This window comes from Micromesistius poutassou (assembly GCF_964030765.1).
Source record: "Micromesistius poutassou genome assembly, chromosome: 14".
Classification (NCBI taxonomy): domain Eukaryota; kingdom Metazoa; phylum Chordata; class Actinopteri; order Gadiformes; family Gadidae; genus Micromesistius; species Micromesistius poutassou.
In genome coordinates, this window is record NC_140284.1 from 17118793 (window position 1) to 17134200 (window position 15408).

The window sequence follows — 15408 nt, forward strand, 5'->3', positions numbered from 1 at the left end:
ATGTTGGAAAAATACCGTCTTTTTTTAAATGTTTATGACAGATCAATATTGATAACGGCTCAAAAGAACGCCACGGTAGGGTACATCGTGAGGACCGCTCCGAGCTCCTGGCACGAATTGGCGAGCGCAAAATCGCGCCAATGTCGGCGATAAAGACGGACTCGACAAGTCTAATCGCTTGCCTTATTTTTCGGATAAATTCCAAATCCCTTCGCAGGGAAAATCTCCTCCTGGGGGCGGTTGTCAGATTGACACTGACGAAGAGCCCCCCCCCGCCCCCTCCCCCCCCCCGCCCCCTCCTCCCCCCCCCAGCCCCCTCCCGCTGAGCGCCAACAGCGAGCCGACAGCGGCGAACAGCGGTGGGGCGGCGGCCGTACCTGCGGCCAGACACTTGAGGTTCAGCGGCAGCTCGTCGGAGCGGTCGGGACAGTCGGCGTGGCCGTCACACTCCCACTGAGAGCTGAGGAGGCAGCGGCCGTCCCTGCAGCGAAACTCCTCCGATCCACAGGAGCGATAGACTGCAAGGAGACAAGAGACAGAGAGGGAAGAGGGACAGAGGGGAGGAGGAGGAGGAGGAGGAGGAGGAGGAGGGAGGCGCGGGGGGGTAGGCCCCATGTCAGAACTGACGGTACCCAACTCGGCGACAGATAAGCTCGGTAGCCTGACTCGACTTCTGAGCGGCTGCCTGTCAATGGCGCTGAGAAGGGGTAAAAGGAAAAGTGTGAAACAGCCCACCCCGGGCTGGGGAAAAAAAAAAGGGGGGGAAGGGAGTGAGAGAGAAACCGACTCACCACATTCGACCGACTCGTCAGACCCGTCTCCGCAGTCGTCGTCGTGATCGCAGACAAACCGCTGGGGGATGCAGGCCTTGTTGCGGCAGCGGAACGAGCTGTCGTCGCACGTGTTGTTGGGCGCTGGCGCGCGGGAGAGAGACAGAGGCTCTGTGTTTGTTACTGCGTTCGTCTGGGACTCGTCGCGAGAGGCGCGCATGCAAAACCGAACGTAGACGTTTTTTTTTTTTTTTTTCCAGCGAGAGAAGAGAAGTGGCAAAGAAATAAACATGATGTTCCCTGATTGGTTGTAACTTTTGAGGCGATTAGCATACAGAAAGATCCAGATGGCTGGGGCAACAGATCCGACTCAAAGATTGGATGCCGAGCGTGTCAGTGCGTCGGAAGGAACGCCGGGTGAATCGGGAAACGGGGCATGTTTTATGGTGGTGGGAAAAAAAAAAATGGATTACACGTCAACGTTGTAATTACACTACATCCACCACCAGCGACTCAAAAGCTGCACTATTCATAATCCCCATCAGCCAATCATCCCTATTTAATACCATTACAGTACACAGTCATTGTCACACTCTTATCGACGCTCACATCCTAAGGGACGTACACGTTAAAAACACATGTCATTTAAGAGACACCAGAGGCTTGCTACGTGCGACGGGGATCGAACCCGGTAGCTGTCTGGTAGGGATTCAAACAGCCCCAGCGCTGCTACAGGCCGGCCCCGGTGTAGGGCGGTTCGTCGGTTCGTCAGTTCGGGTAGTGGCGCGGGACTCACCGCAGCCGGCCGCAGACAGCTCGTCGCTTCCGTCGGGGCAGTCCCGCTCGCCGTCGCAGAGCCAGCGCTTGGGCACGCAGGCGAAGGACCCCGGGCAGCTGAAGAGCCCCGGCGCGCACGTCACGGAGCCTGGACCCGCCACAACGGATTCATCATTCACTGTATTCCGTTTATAGCATTTATACAACAGGAAACAGCCACAGACACCAACGCTCTGCGGCGCCGATACGACAATGGAGGTTGCGTTACGGAGGCTCGTTCATAAACATTGAGGAGCTGAAGCTCATCGTTAGCCTCGTAGCATGATTATTACTATATTATTATTACTATATTAGTTATATTTTAAGGTTCATCTTTCATTTACCGTCAAAATATGAGTCCACTAGACTAGATTAGGCAGATAGTGGTTGTGGGATGTAAAAAGCAATTATGCTATGAGGCGAAATGGTGAAAGTGTCAGTAAAGAGACAATGTCATGGAGGAGAGAAAAGCACGGAGGGAGCCAGACATGGAGAGTCAGAAGGAAATAATGTCACATGTTAAAGCACCATCGGAGTATAGTTTTCTTTTGTGTTACGACAGTTATTATACTTGGGAGTAGATTTGGACGGCTTCTCTACATTTCATTACATTGTGCATCGAGGGATTTCCGGGGATGGCGTGGAAGGGACATGCTTGCCTTGTTAAGCTGAAACCAAAGAATCCTCCCCCCGAGCTTTGATATAAAAGTAAACACAACGGTGAATTAAGTGGACTGAGCTTAAGCGCATTTCCCTGGGTTTTTTGTTTGAATTGTGCACATGCAAAAAAAAAGCCCTGTGGGCAATTTCATTAAAGTTTCCTCGACATTTCATTACAATCCAATTATTTAACAATGTTCACAGTAACACTTCTCTCTTCCTGTGACTGGAGGATCCCTCTTGTTTTCCTACGTTTCGTTAGGAGGTCATTCATTACAGGTACATCCCTTTCATACCGTTGCAAAAGTCTTTGCCTCCTGGGCCGCCTTGATAAAAGAAAAAAATCCATTTGCCAGGTTGGCCGCCTGTTCTGGGATAATCAGAAATTCCCACGCTTGTCTCATTAACGTTCTTTCTTTCTCTCTCCTGGTGACAGGTCAGTGAGAGACGCGGGGGTGGGGGGGTGGGGGGGACGGAGGGAAGGAGGTGATGTTTCGACTGACTCACCGCAGATCTGCAAGCTCTCGTCGAGGCCGTCCTCGCAGTCGTTCTCGCCGTCGCAGAGCCACTGCTTGGCGATGCACTTGTTCTTGGAGCAGGCGAACTGGTTCCACAGGCAGGACGAGTCTACGCAGAGCAGAGGGGTTTAATGGTTTAAAACCAAGGAGAAAATCAACCATTGATTGAGCGACTGTGAGCGAGAGCAGCACGCTGTGCGATACAGACTTTTCTGTTTTTGTTTTGGGTTTTCCAGCAACAACTGTGCGGGGGTTATCGGTTGTGTTTCGTAGTTTGTTTTCCAGCTGTTTGTTGTGGTGGCCCACTGCTGCCCGGGCCGCGGCGTGCAGTATATTACATTTACTCTTGTTTTGGTTGCAGACTGTTACTGGGCTGCATGGGCATCATTCAAAATATAACTTTTTGTTTACCCCCTGACAAGAGATGATATCGAATATCGATCTGAGAAAATTATTATTCTCTTTGTCCCCTTTGGGGCTGGCGGCTGGAGGTGTGTGCGGTAGGCAGGGGTTAGGACAGAGTGTAGGTCTTTGTGGGCAATGAGCATGAGACCAGCGTAGGGATGTGATAAGGGATGTGTTAAAAAAAAACTTGTTAACGTTAAAACATTAACTTGTGTTTGGGCTATTTCCGTCACTTAAAGGGGCATTGGTTTCTGCGTTGGTTCCTCTTTCCTGACGCACCCCCTTTAACGTCACTTGCTTTGAAAGGCGGAGGGAAGGTCATGATGAGATAGATGTGACATACCGGCGTCTGTGCATCCTGATTATTTAGATTTCCTGCGTGACATACCAGATTTGCATTTCAAATGCCAACAGCTGCTTCAAATATATGATCAAAATAGTGGTTCTATGTTGGAGTGAAATCTATCAAAGGCAGCCTTTCATATTTCAGTTTTTTTTCCATTTTGTCTTTCTCTGAGGAAAAGCATATTACACTTAGTTCTCTGACAGATATTCCCTGTTATGAGATGAGAAACTCTGAATTTCAATGATGTAATGACATTTTCCCCAAACCACATTCCCTTTTCCGTTAGATTATCAATGGCTGAAGCTTTTTATATGATAATTAACTCTGAGAAATGGGAATATTGTCGATTTGTTCTGAAAAAAGCAATTCCAAAGTTCTAATGGCATTTGTGGCGCAATTCATAGCAGTCCTAAAATAAGCTATTGAAGCTCTGAGATGTTATCTTCTCACACTGGTGCCAATGAGGCTTCCAGATAAAGGAATGGAAGTGTGTCATGCACTAATCTAGCTGCATTCACAGCCAATTTGAAGAAAGAAAATTAATTTGATAAGATATGAATAAAATTGACAACGATAAATGAATTTCCAAGAACTGGGGATGTGTATGCGTGTATGTGTGTGTCTCCACTGTTTGATTTGGCGCGCACAGCGTTCATGTGTACAGTGTATACACAGTACATGCATAACACAGAATTGATAGTCCCGGGTTGGCCGCAGCGTTTCTGTGGACGGCCGGTTCGTGTCGTCTGCTTGTGGCGCGTGACAAATCGCCTTACGAACTCCGCGAGGGACTGGGACTACGTCATTCGTCTTGGCGCCCCGCTTTCGCAATTCAGGCACTCCGACTTTGATTGAGGTTCAAGAGGACTCTTAAGCATTAACTCGGCAGTCGGCCCCTTCAATTTGTCCATGCCTTTGAAGGTCAATCCACCCTAAACATACAGCCCGACCGGTTGGCTATAAGCTGTTTAATGCTGATAAATTCTATATAATATGATAAATAATAGTTATGCCTGGTTGCAAAGTTGCCCGATTTTGTCACTTTGTGAGTGCTTTCATTGTTAAAAATAATTACTTGACAGCCTGCGTACATGCATGTGCATGTGCATGTGTGTGTGTGTGTGTGTGCGTGCATGCGTGCGTGTGCGTGCGTGCGTGCGTGCATGTGTGTGTGTCACACACAGACACAAGCAAACATCTAAAGCCCCCTCTGTTGTTTTTGTTATCCTCCCCTCTCGCGTTAATGGCAGCAGCGGTGACACAGCGGTGACTCAGATAATGAACCGATTGCAGGATTCGATTGCGAGCGCCGCCCATGGCTCGATTACCGATGCGCCGTCTTAATTGGAGGGGCCTTTTACGTTGTCATGCTAAGTTATGCATTCATTAGGCAGCATCGGAAGCGTGGGCAAAGAGGGCTCTCCCGGCCCGGCCTCTGGTGGTCCTCTGGTGGTCCTCTGAACTCACCGCACGTGCCTCTGCCACCCTCCCACCCAAACACCCCCCCCCGCAGACCCCCGCACGCTCCCCCCGCAAGTGGTGATGGCTCATTACGTTACCCTGTTGTTTTTATTTTTTTATCATCCCGCTGTGATGTGGGGCTGTTCCCCAGACAGGCGGGGGATAATCAACAGTAAACCGCCAGCCTTCCCTGAGATCCGGGCCGCTGAAATACGGGAGGAGAGGTGAGTCGATAACTCTGGAAATAACAGCAAAGGTTTACTCTGCCCCAGAAAGCCCGACTGTGGTAGTGGCGATGTTTGATCTGAGATAAATTGCTTTATTCCCGGAGATAAGGGGCTGTCTACTGTACTTTACAGTCGACTGCGTGGAACAGGTAATACACCTCACCTGTGTTTATCTATCTCATCCATAGGCAATAGAGGGACGTACCAAATCGGAAAGAAAAACTTCCATTAGGAATGGTCAAAGACTGCGTGAAAGCACGAGAGGAGGCTCATGTATACATCATGTTCATTTAAATATACAGCAGCATTTGAATGTTTATAATTTACCCATTAGGATTTACTTTAATGGCAAGTTCACCTAAGGGGATTAACTATCTAAGCCCATGCACTCACGCAGTGTACCGGAATGATGAAGTTAATTAAATACAAGAATACACATCGCAAAGAGTAAGGAAAACGACACAAGGGTAGACTGCAGAAGAATCAATTATAAATAAATAATAAATTAATATTTGCCCCACACCCAAACACACTTTGAATATGTGCAGTTAAGATTCACACTGTTATTGCTGTGATAACATTCATATTCAGCAGTGACGTCGTCCTCAGTTCAAGCTCAGTACTTAGTTAATTTTGCCTTCCCTTGGACATGTATCGAATGGATCAGGCTTATGCGGAACGTCCAGTCACAACAAAGCAAGGTTGCGCAGCATCAATGGCCCGAAGGCAAATGCTGTTGTAGTAAACACGTCAAATAAAATGCAGTTAAACAAATTCAAACTCAACGCATGGTGAATCCCCACCCATTTCAATCTGTTTTACTTTGCCATTTCAGACCCTTTTTCTGTCACGGTAAATAGATTTTGCTGGAAATTCGATTGAGGGTTGCATCATTAAGATTACCACTGCTTCATACCACAAATGGGATAAAATCGCATAATCTGCTGAAATATTTGCCTTTCAAACCAGGCGGTGCCGTGTGTGTCTCTCTTAGCCCAGCCTAACGAGAGTGGCCTCCCTGTCACAGGTTTCTTAACCGTGTTTTAGAGCGGCAGAGATCTGAAACTTTGCCTAAGTTGTTTATACTCCTTTTGATGGCGTTCATTCGTGTTCCTCTTGATCGCCATTGAACCCCATTCCGTGTTTTAATAAACCTTATGCGTTTGCACTAATGCGCTTCCGGGTGAATCCACCATGAACCATCTGTGTGCATGCGTGCGTGTGTGCTTGCGCATGCTTGCGTGTGCGTGTGTGTGTATGTGTGCGTGTGTGTGCGTGTGCGCGCGTGGGCGCGTGTGTGTGTGTGTGTGTTTTTCTGTGTCTGTGTGCTTGTGTGCGTGCGTGTGTGCGTCTGTGTGTGTGTGTGTCGTCTTACCGCACTGGAACTCGTCGGCCCCATCCTCGCAGTCCTTCTGGCCGTCGCACAGCCACACGCTGGAGATGCAGTTCCCGCTGGGACACGCAAAGTGACCCTCCTCACACTGCTGCGCGTGGGCCACTGCTGGGGGGCACGCCGGGGGGGACAGAGACACCGGAGGAGCCGGGGGAAGCCAGGGCCTCGTTGTTAAGAGAATTAACATGATTGATGGTCATGATCCCAGTACGCACCCCTTTGCTCTCGCTACCTCTGTCTCTCGCTCTGATTTCTAGCTTTCAGGTTCTTCTTAATAACATTAGCAGATTAAATAGAACAAATCCAATGGGTTCATAGCCTTACGAAATGTGATCAGTTTCATAACGATTCAATTGGATTACTTTTGATGCAATTTTCCTCAACGGTACGGCGATGACACACTGCCCTCTCCTCCACTCCCCTCCCCTCCCCTGTGCCGGGGGGGGGGGGGTCAAACAGGGGTCAGGGAGGGGATGGGGGTCGGCAGATGAGAAGTGCAAGCGGAAGACCCTCACCCAGACAGTTGGACTCGTCGGCGTAGTCGCCACAGTCGTTGGCGCCGTCGCAGATCCACGACGGGTGGATGCACAGCGAGGTGGAGTTGCAGCTGATGAAGCCCCGCTCTTTCACGCCCAGCTTGTAGAAGTGGGAGCAGTCTGTGTGGTCTGAATACCAAGGGAAAAAAAATCCAAAACACACACACACACACAGGAGCGGATCACTGCCTGACAGTGTGGAGGATGGCAGGCTTTGTGGTGGGTTTTTTTTGTTGAAGGAGTGGCAGACATGGGTTTAAGTCAGTGGATCCAATTGATCTGTCAGCGGATGAGACTGTGCGCTGCCTTCTGTTTTAAGCAGTGGAGGGGGATGTGGTGGGGGGGGGGGAGGGGATGGGACTTTATTGCTATGCAAAGCACGGTGTACATAGACACGAAAAAAAGGACTTACTGCAGCTCTTTTCGTCGGAGGCGTCAGCACAGTCGATGACCTGGTTACACCAGGCTGAGCCGGAGACGCAGCTCCCGTCGTGGCAGGCCCACTCCGATGCGCTGCACGTGACATCTGGGAGGCAGAATTAACATTTCAAAACGGGGTCGGCTGCTTAGCGGATAGAGCAGATCATGCAGAGACGGATGCAGGTAAAGCTCCCTCTCTGATGTTCAGCAGCTCGCCGTCTGGGTGGGAAATGGATTATTTATCCTTTTTTTCTTATAGGTTTAAATCTGTAAAGCCCACATGAAAAATAATGCGTGCGGGATCGTGATGTCGTACCGTGGTTTGTGTTAGGAGTGTATAATAGGTATGATACACATGTCATTTCATGAGGACTTGTACCTGGCCATCTCTGAAATCCATGAGGGCAATCCTTTATGCAGTTTTTTTTTTACAATGTTGAGGCTTTGGGCGGGCCGCGTAGTTATGAGAGATGGCCCGATTTAGCCGTTAGTGTCGCTTGACTCTGTGATTAAATCCACTATTTGAACTCGCTCCTCTGAGACGTTTTCCATTGTCATCTCCGTGGTGATTACAATGAGGTCATCGTTTATTCCTCGTTAATAGACGCACGCACGCCGGCAGAACCTCGACCAGTTGTTCCCAGAAGGGCTTCCTTGGAAAAGTTTTTTCCCATTAATGATGAGAAACACCTCTGCCAGCTGGTGCTTTTAATGAGATAAAAAATGAGCCATGGTACACAATAAATGTCTTCATCTTTTCCATTTAACGGCCAACTACATCATCGACGTCGTGGCAAAAGAAAAGGGGGCTTGTTGGAAAGACTTGACATGACAATACTGGATTGATGGGCCATGTGTATCTCAGATGGGTCGATGCCGGCTTTCAAGTCTCCCGTCCACTCCTAAGGTCACTGTAGGCATCAGTTTTGAATTATTTAAATAGTTCTGCTAACTTGCGTGGCGGTTGATATTACGGTTCAATAATATTTGGCTCTCACGTTGAAAAAAACGATAAAAAATGGAAGTTGGGGAGAATTTTGTTCAGGTGTTCTCTCCTTGAACAAATTAAAGGGTTGCAGATGTTCCCGAACACATATCTGCTCTCAGGAGCGGTGGGCCTCATCTCGGTATGAGCGCCCACAGACACCCCCCACCCCCCGTGCCTTGAATATCAGTGAGTGGCTTAGCACAGCAAGTAGCCTAGCATGGAGCTGTGACCTTGGCTGGGACGGCCTGGTGGGGACAGAACCGTTCACGCTGGGAGGAAGAGGAGGAGGAGGAGGAGGAGGAGGAGGAGGAGGAGGAGGAGAGGAGGAGGAGGAGGAGGAGGAGAGGAGGAGGAGGAGGACAAGGAGGAGGAGGTGGAGGAGAGGAGGAGGAGGACAAGGAGGAGGAGGAGGAGGAGGAGGACAAGGAGGAGGAGGACAAGGAGGAGGAGGAGGACAAGGAGGAGGAGGAGGAGGAGGAGGAGGAGGTCACCCACTGATACAGAAGGCCTCGTCCGAGTTATCGCCGCAGTCGTCCGTCCCGTCACAGAAGCGGCTGTTGGCCACGCAGCGCTGGTTGTAGCAGGGTCTGAAGCCCCTCCTGCAGCTCCGGTTGTCTGGTGAGGACAGGTGGGGGCAATGAAAATAATGTTTCAGTCAGAGTAGTATAAAGTGATTTGCTCTTATTGTGAGTGCACTCTGTAAACATCGTTATAAAAGGTGCTATAACAACATGGTTTATTGATATTGTTATTAAAGAAGCAGCGTTATTCTACTATCAATGGAAAGGTATTTATTGTCAAAATATATGCATTTTTCACCACTTTTTTTCCCATTCAACCTTCGGTTCTATCGGCCTTCAGTGCTTTGTTCATGTGGGATTCCAGTCTGACATGCAGATGGTTGTAAGTCGGACACGCTTGCACACCAGGTGTTTTTACTCACCACAGTATTGCATCTTTTCATCCGACTTGTCTTTGCAGTGGGCCACGCCGTCGCAGGTTTGCTGGTAGTTAATGCACTGGCCGTTCCCGCACTCAAACTCTGTGTGTATGTTGCAGGAGGAATTCTCTGCTGCAAAAGGTGAAGGTGAAAGGGAAGGCAGGGGTTAGACCCTTGTGTCAATTAAAACATTTTTTATCGAGCCGGATCAAATAGTTCTAAGCCTTTCCTGAAATGTGTGAATATGGGGATGTAAATTGATTTGCAATGATGCAGTTTACACAGGAGCACGGCTACTTTCCTTGTGCCTTCCTGACTATTTCCTTTCCACCAGCTTAAGAGTGCAGTTTCTAATTCTCACTCGCCAGATTGCAGGATATCGTGAGGTCATCATGAAGTCTCTTTGTAAGGCATTGCATTAACAAGAAGAAGCCATTTTTCCATTTTTAGAAACCGGATGCATTTTTTGAATAGAGAGCAAATACTCTCCATAATCAATATTAATATCTTCTGCAGTTCATGTTGTGAGGGGTCAACCTCAAACAGACAATGTGGGACGTGTGTAATTCAATGTTCCGGCTCCTGCGACTTACACACGCATCTGTTGTCGTCCAGTAACACGCGCTCGCCCCGGCATGTACAATTAACCCGGCCATCCGGGGTCAGCAGACAGAGGTCACCGCAGCCTCCGTTCTGGTGTTGGCATGGCGACAGCTCGCCTGCAGGACCACACACACACACACACACACACACACAAACAGACACCATGTGATGTCGGGGGACAAAGAACACAACCCGCGGTGAATAAATAGGTAGGGGAGAGTTGGAAATCAGGTGCTAAGCCCGTGGAGAGTGCGCCAAAACAATTACTGCTTCACAAGGATGCACCCGGACTTAGCCTCGAGAGCTCTATTTGTGGATCCGCAAACAACGCCGTTTCCCTGGCTCGCTCGCTCGCCACACCAGGTGGAGGGAGGCAATGAAGTGTGATGCGGCCTATTGACTTTGGAGGATGTTAACAATAGCAGCTCTTCCATTGTGAGGCACAGACAAAGAGGAAGGACATGGGGGTGGGGGGGGGGAAATGCCAACTGGAGACCGGTATGCAGAGTTAAAATAAACACAAAAATGTGGAGTTTAAGGGATAAAAGATACAGCACGAAGGAGCCGGTGTTGGCCGAGGAGACAAATAAGCCCTGATAAAAGCCTGTGTGGTTGGGGACCCTGTGCTTTGTCTGTTAAATTTATGAGACAAAGGAGGGGATGGGGAGGTGGGGGGGGGGAAACCACCTCTTGGTCCCTCTTGGTCCAAGTAAACATGATGAGGGCATGCAGGTGGGGCAGTAGAACATAAAGGCGCCCATACTTGGTCCCTGATATAGAAAGTCGACTTGCTTTTAAAAAATGCAAGGTGAGGTGAGTCATGTGTATTATTCTTTGTGCTAACTAGATAAAAAATGAGCCAGAATCTTTTGGCACTGGAGAAGAACCACTGGGAACCACCTACAGCCCATGCCACTGCCCTAGTTGCAGCTAAAATGCTCTACTACACTTTAGAGAATATACCTTCATTAGGGGGATGCTGTTTTATTAATTGCATCGCAAATAAAATATTTAGCAAAATGCTTAACAGGGTAATCATATTTCACATGATTACTACATCAGCATTCCAGTTTTTAGGCTCACATGGTCTATATTATCGTTCTTACTTTATTCTTACTTCTTACTTTTTGCCTTTACTTTAGAAAGTAAAGGCAAGGGTTTTACTAAAGAAAGTTAAGGCAAGGTCGGACAAAACGTGCATGAAAGAAATACAAAGAAAAGCAAAGCCACCACCAGTCAAGTACAGTAAAACACAGTACATCAGACTTCTTGTAGCAGCAGAACATTGATGTTTAAATACATACGGACAGGAACAGGGGGGTGTATACTGCCTCCATGCCTGGGCCACACACTTCACTCAGACATTCCACAGCACATTCACTTTCACAGCCACCATAGCTCTCCATCAGAGGGGTGGGAGTGAAGCTCAGAGCGCCACACCAGAGACCACTGCTCACAGTAGTGGTTAGAGCACCACACCAGAGACCACTGCTCACAGTAGTGGTCAGAGCACCACACCAGAGACCACTGCTCACAGTAGTGGTTAGAGCACCACACCAGAGAGACCACTGCTCACAGTAGTGGTCAGAGCGCCACACCAGAGACCACTGCTCACAGTAGTGGTTAGAGCACCACACCAGAGACCACTGCTCACAGTAGTGGTTAGAGCACCACACCAGAGACCACTGCTCACAGTAGTGGTTAGAGCACCACACCAGAGAGACCACTGCTCACAGTAGTGGTTAGAGCACCACACCAGAGAGACCACTGCTCACAGTAGTGGTCAGAGCGCCACACCAGAGACCACTGCTCACAGTAGTGGTTAGAGCACCACACCAGAGAGACCACTGCTCACAGTAGTGGTTAGAGCACCACACCAGAGACCACTGCTCACAGTAGTGGTCAGAGCACCATACCACGGAGACCCGTACTCACAGTTGTTGGTGTCGCTGGCCACAGCGATGATGCCCATGGGTTGGTGTGGTATGTCCGCCCGCAGCACCTTGGTGTCCCCTCCGGTGAATTTGTTGGAGCGCAGCACCGCTCGCCGGGCCCAGTCCGACCAAAAGATGAAGTCTCCGTAGATGGCCAGGCCGAAGAAGGTCCCGGGCCCTGACTTGACGATGACCTGGAGCCGTGGAGCACAGGTGAATCCCAGAGGTTCCCCTCTTTCTCTTGGTTCTGCTGTGTTTGGTATGTGCGTGTGTGTTTAGCAGAACCTGTTACAGGCTGGAATTAAACTGGGATCCAGCGGTCCTACTACATTATAGCAGAACTTCTGGGGAGTGACAGCGCAGAGCCTGGGCAGGAAACCAAAAAACTTAAAGGGGCTGTGATTATGCCTTGCTCCTGGGTCATTATGGAGATATTCTAGTGAAGAGAAACTCATTTGCGCTAGAATAGGAGGCTTTCAGAAGGGAATTGTGTGTATCTCTAGTGGCCAGTTGTTGGTTTCAAACATTTACAGACCTTTTTCTACAGTTCAATAGTGCTGGCAAAGTTTGTAATTGCTGGCCCGAGTTTGTAAGCCAATAACATGCTTGCAGCTTTCCGCCTCCAGCAACATGATTGGTTGAAACAAATATGAGGCGAGAGAGAGCGAAACGCCCCGTTCACCAATATTTGCGCTGCTCTGCCATCAAACTATAGATTTGATTAGTGAGACTAGGCTGGAATCGAAAGCTGGTAGTATTTGGTCCTGGGTTTCAAACAGCCGTGTCATAATAGGACGGCAGTAGCTCAGGAGGTAGAGCGCGTTGGCTGGTAACCTCAAGGTGTCGAGGTGTCACTGAGCAAGGCACCTAACCCTAACTGCTACCGACAAGCGGGCTGTCGCCTTACGTGGCTGACACCGCCGTCGGAGTGTGTTCATGAATGGGCGACAGTTTGGGCAACATTGTAAAGCGCCTCATAAACGCAGTCCATTTAACATATTAGGTTGATGACCAGGTCAGGTCTGATTCGGAGAGAAGAAGTGTGGTAGTTGTGGGGTGGGGGGGGGGTCCCGTAACAGGGGACGCCATGACGATGAGGAGGAGAGTGTGGCTAAAGGTTAGGGGGAACGTGGGGTTCCGGCAGATTTTGTGGAGAGGCGCCCGCAGTAATAAACGGGCAGGCGTAATGGCGTCTCGAGTCATTAATCACCCAACCCCACCCCCGCGACTGCTTAACCCAGATGTTGGGGGAGTAAATGACAGTGTCATTGGCAGGGAGGCAGGAATCCATCAGATGGCTTCTTTAGGGACCCCCCGCCCGCCCACAGTCACCATAGGAAGGAAGGAACAGGCTGGGTGGGGAGCAAGTGCGGTCTCTCATCCGCCGCTGTAACTCTCAGCCATTAGTAGGACACGCTTGTAAGCAGAATCATATTAGCACTGCGCCATGATGGGATTAATAGGACAGGTGTTGATTAAAAGGAGCACTGCGTGAGGAAGCCACGACCGGCCTTTCAGTGGTGGGGAGAGGGGGGGGGGGGGGGGGGGGGGGGGGAGAGAGTGGGAGTCGGAGCCAGAGCCAGAGAGGGAGAGAGAGGGAGAGAGAGGGAGAGAAGTTATAGAAGAGAGCAAGAGATAAAACACCAGATGGGTAAAGGCGGAGGGTATTGATAGGAAATTAGATTTAGGAGACGGTTGTATGCCCAGGCCCGCCGCGAATTACTCTTGCACTAACTATCTGGCTGGCTGCAATGTATTTAGTGAATCTCTTTGAACTTCAGATCCCTAACACAATGGTGACCTTTAATGGTGACTGTTAAATATATGAGGCACATACATGGTTTGGAAACTATCCAAAATATTGCACACCTTTATTTCGACCGGTTTAAAGGTTAGGTTGAGAAGAAAGTAAGTGGAATGAGGCAAAGTTTTGTTGTCAGATCCAGCGCCTCTCAGATTACATATACACATAGACAACCATATTTCCCATTAGATGTGCAAAAAATACCAAGGCATTCCATTTCGGTGTCCTCAGAATAGTTAAATGACATATCAGACTGCGATTCCCATGGCGACACACGGCGAAACCTGTTATCTGCCCGTTAACACCCCGAACTAAATAAACGCTTCTTTCATTTGACATGCGTGCCATCCATTACCGTTCCCTGAGCATGTCCAATCAGACATCCGACGACGCCAGCCGACAAAGAGCCTAATTAATATTCCCTGTCTCTCGTTGCCTCGGAAAGGTCGTCTCTCCACCGCTTGAATATGTTAGCCGACCCCCCCGAGCCCCACTCCACAAGACCCTCTTTTTAGGCAAGCATCACCGGAACAGACCCCACTGCTCCGCTGAGAGCGGTACCCTGCCCCCCCCCCCTCCCCTACGACCCCCCCCCCCCACCCCCAACCCACCAGGACTCGCTACCATCAGCATCAGCATCACCTCCCACCCTAATCCCACCACCCCCTAACCCCAACACCCCCACCCCCTAACCCCAACACCCCCACCCCCCCCACCCATCCCCCCCCCCCCCCCCCCCAACACCCCCACCAGCTCTTCCCTGCAGCTCTCTCAGCGCCGAAGCTCTGCTTCATTTCCCTGTTTTTAATTGGCCCCGGTGACGGACACCACTGTGCACCTACGGAACGGGGGAAGTGTGTGTGTGTGTGTGTGTGTGTGTGTGTGTGTGCGTGCCCGTGTGTGCGTGTGTGTGCGTGAAGCGGGTCAATGATAAAGCATTCATTAAAGGAGCCAGGCCGAGCCGAGGGCGCGCGCGGCGACTCTCCGAGCGCCTCTCGCGACCCCACTTGGGCAAATGTACGGGTAGCTAAATTGGACGGGGGGGCCACGGCGCTGGCCCCCCCCTCGCCGAGGTCACGTCAAGTGCAAGTTGGAAACCCGCAGCCCAAGGAAGAGCGGAGGGGGGTGGGAGGGGGATAAGGCGAGAGAGGGGGGGTGGTGATCCCTGCGCATGCTATGTAATGGATAACACTACCGCCGTCTTACAGAGGGGAACATACCCCGTTCCCCCCCCCCCGATAAAATACATTATGTATCCGACCTCTCAGGGATAAAAATGAGTCTGTGCCACCACCCCCACCGCCCGCCCACACTGACCCGCTGAGCTTTTTGGGACTTTTATTTTATCAGGGAAATTACTTCTATAATTAAGTAAACCATTGGCACGCCGGCAGAATTTGAGCAGAGCGAGTGCTGAGAGGTATTTCATGGCCGATCCGTTGTGTGGAGTATAAAGTCCCTGTGGAGCTCAATAGGGGATGAGCAATGATGTGGCAGAAAGGAAATTGGTTCATCTCATCCGAAGGAAGGAGGTGGTGGGGGCAAGGGTGGATCTTTGTGACGTTCTCTCGCTGAATGTGTGTCCTT

At 50.0% G+C, this 15408-nt stretch overlaps 1 protein-coding gene across 1 annotated transcript in view; it reads right to left on the reverse strand.

Annotated features, from left to right (window-relative positions):
- LOC311358564 (low-density lipoprotein receptor-related protein 1B-like) overlaps window positions 1–15408 on the reverse strand; it is a gene marked incomplete at its 3' end in the record, with an annotated part of 248406 nt that overhangs the window by 48977 nt on the left and 184021 nt on the right. Inside the window, 11 exon segments of the mRNA XM_084478639.1 lie at window positions 378–518; window positions 792–914; window positions 1567–1695; window positions 2754–2873; window positions 6579–6701; window positions 7112–7261; window positions 7545–7658; window positions 9036–9155; window positions 9484–9612; window positions 10074–10199; window positions 12019–12211. Coding sequence (XP_084334765.1) covers window positions 378–518; window positions 792–914; window positions 1567–1695; window positions 2754–2873; window positions 6579–6701; window positions 7112–7261; window positions 7545–7658; window positions 9036–9155; window positions 9484–9612; window positions 10074–10199; window positions 12019–12211 — 1468 coding nt within the window.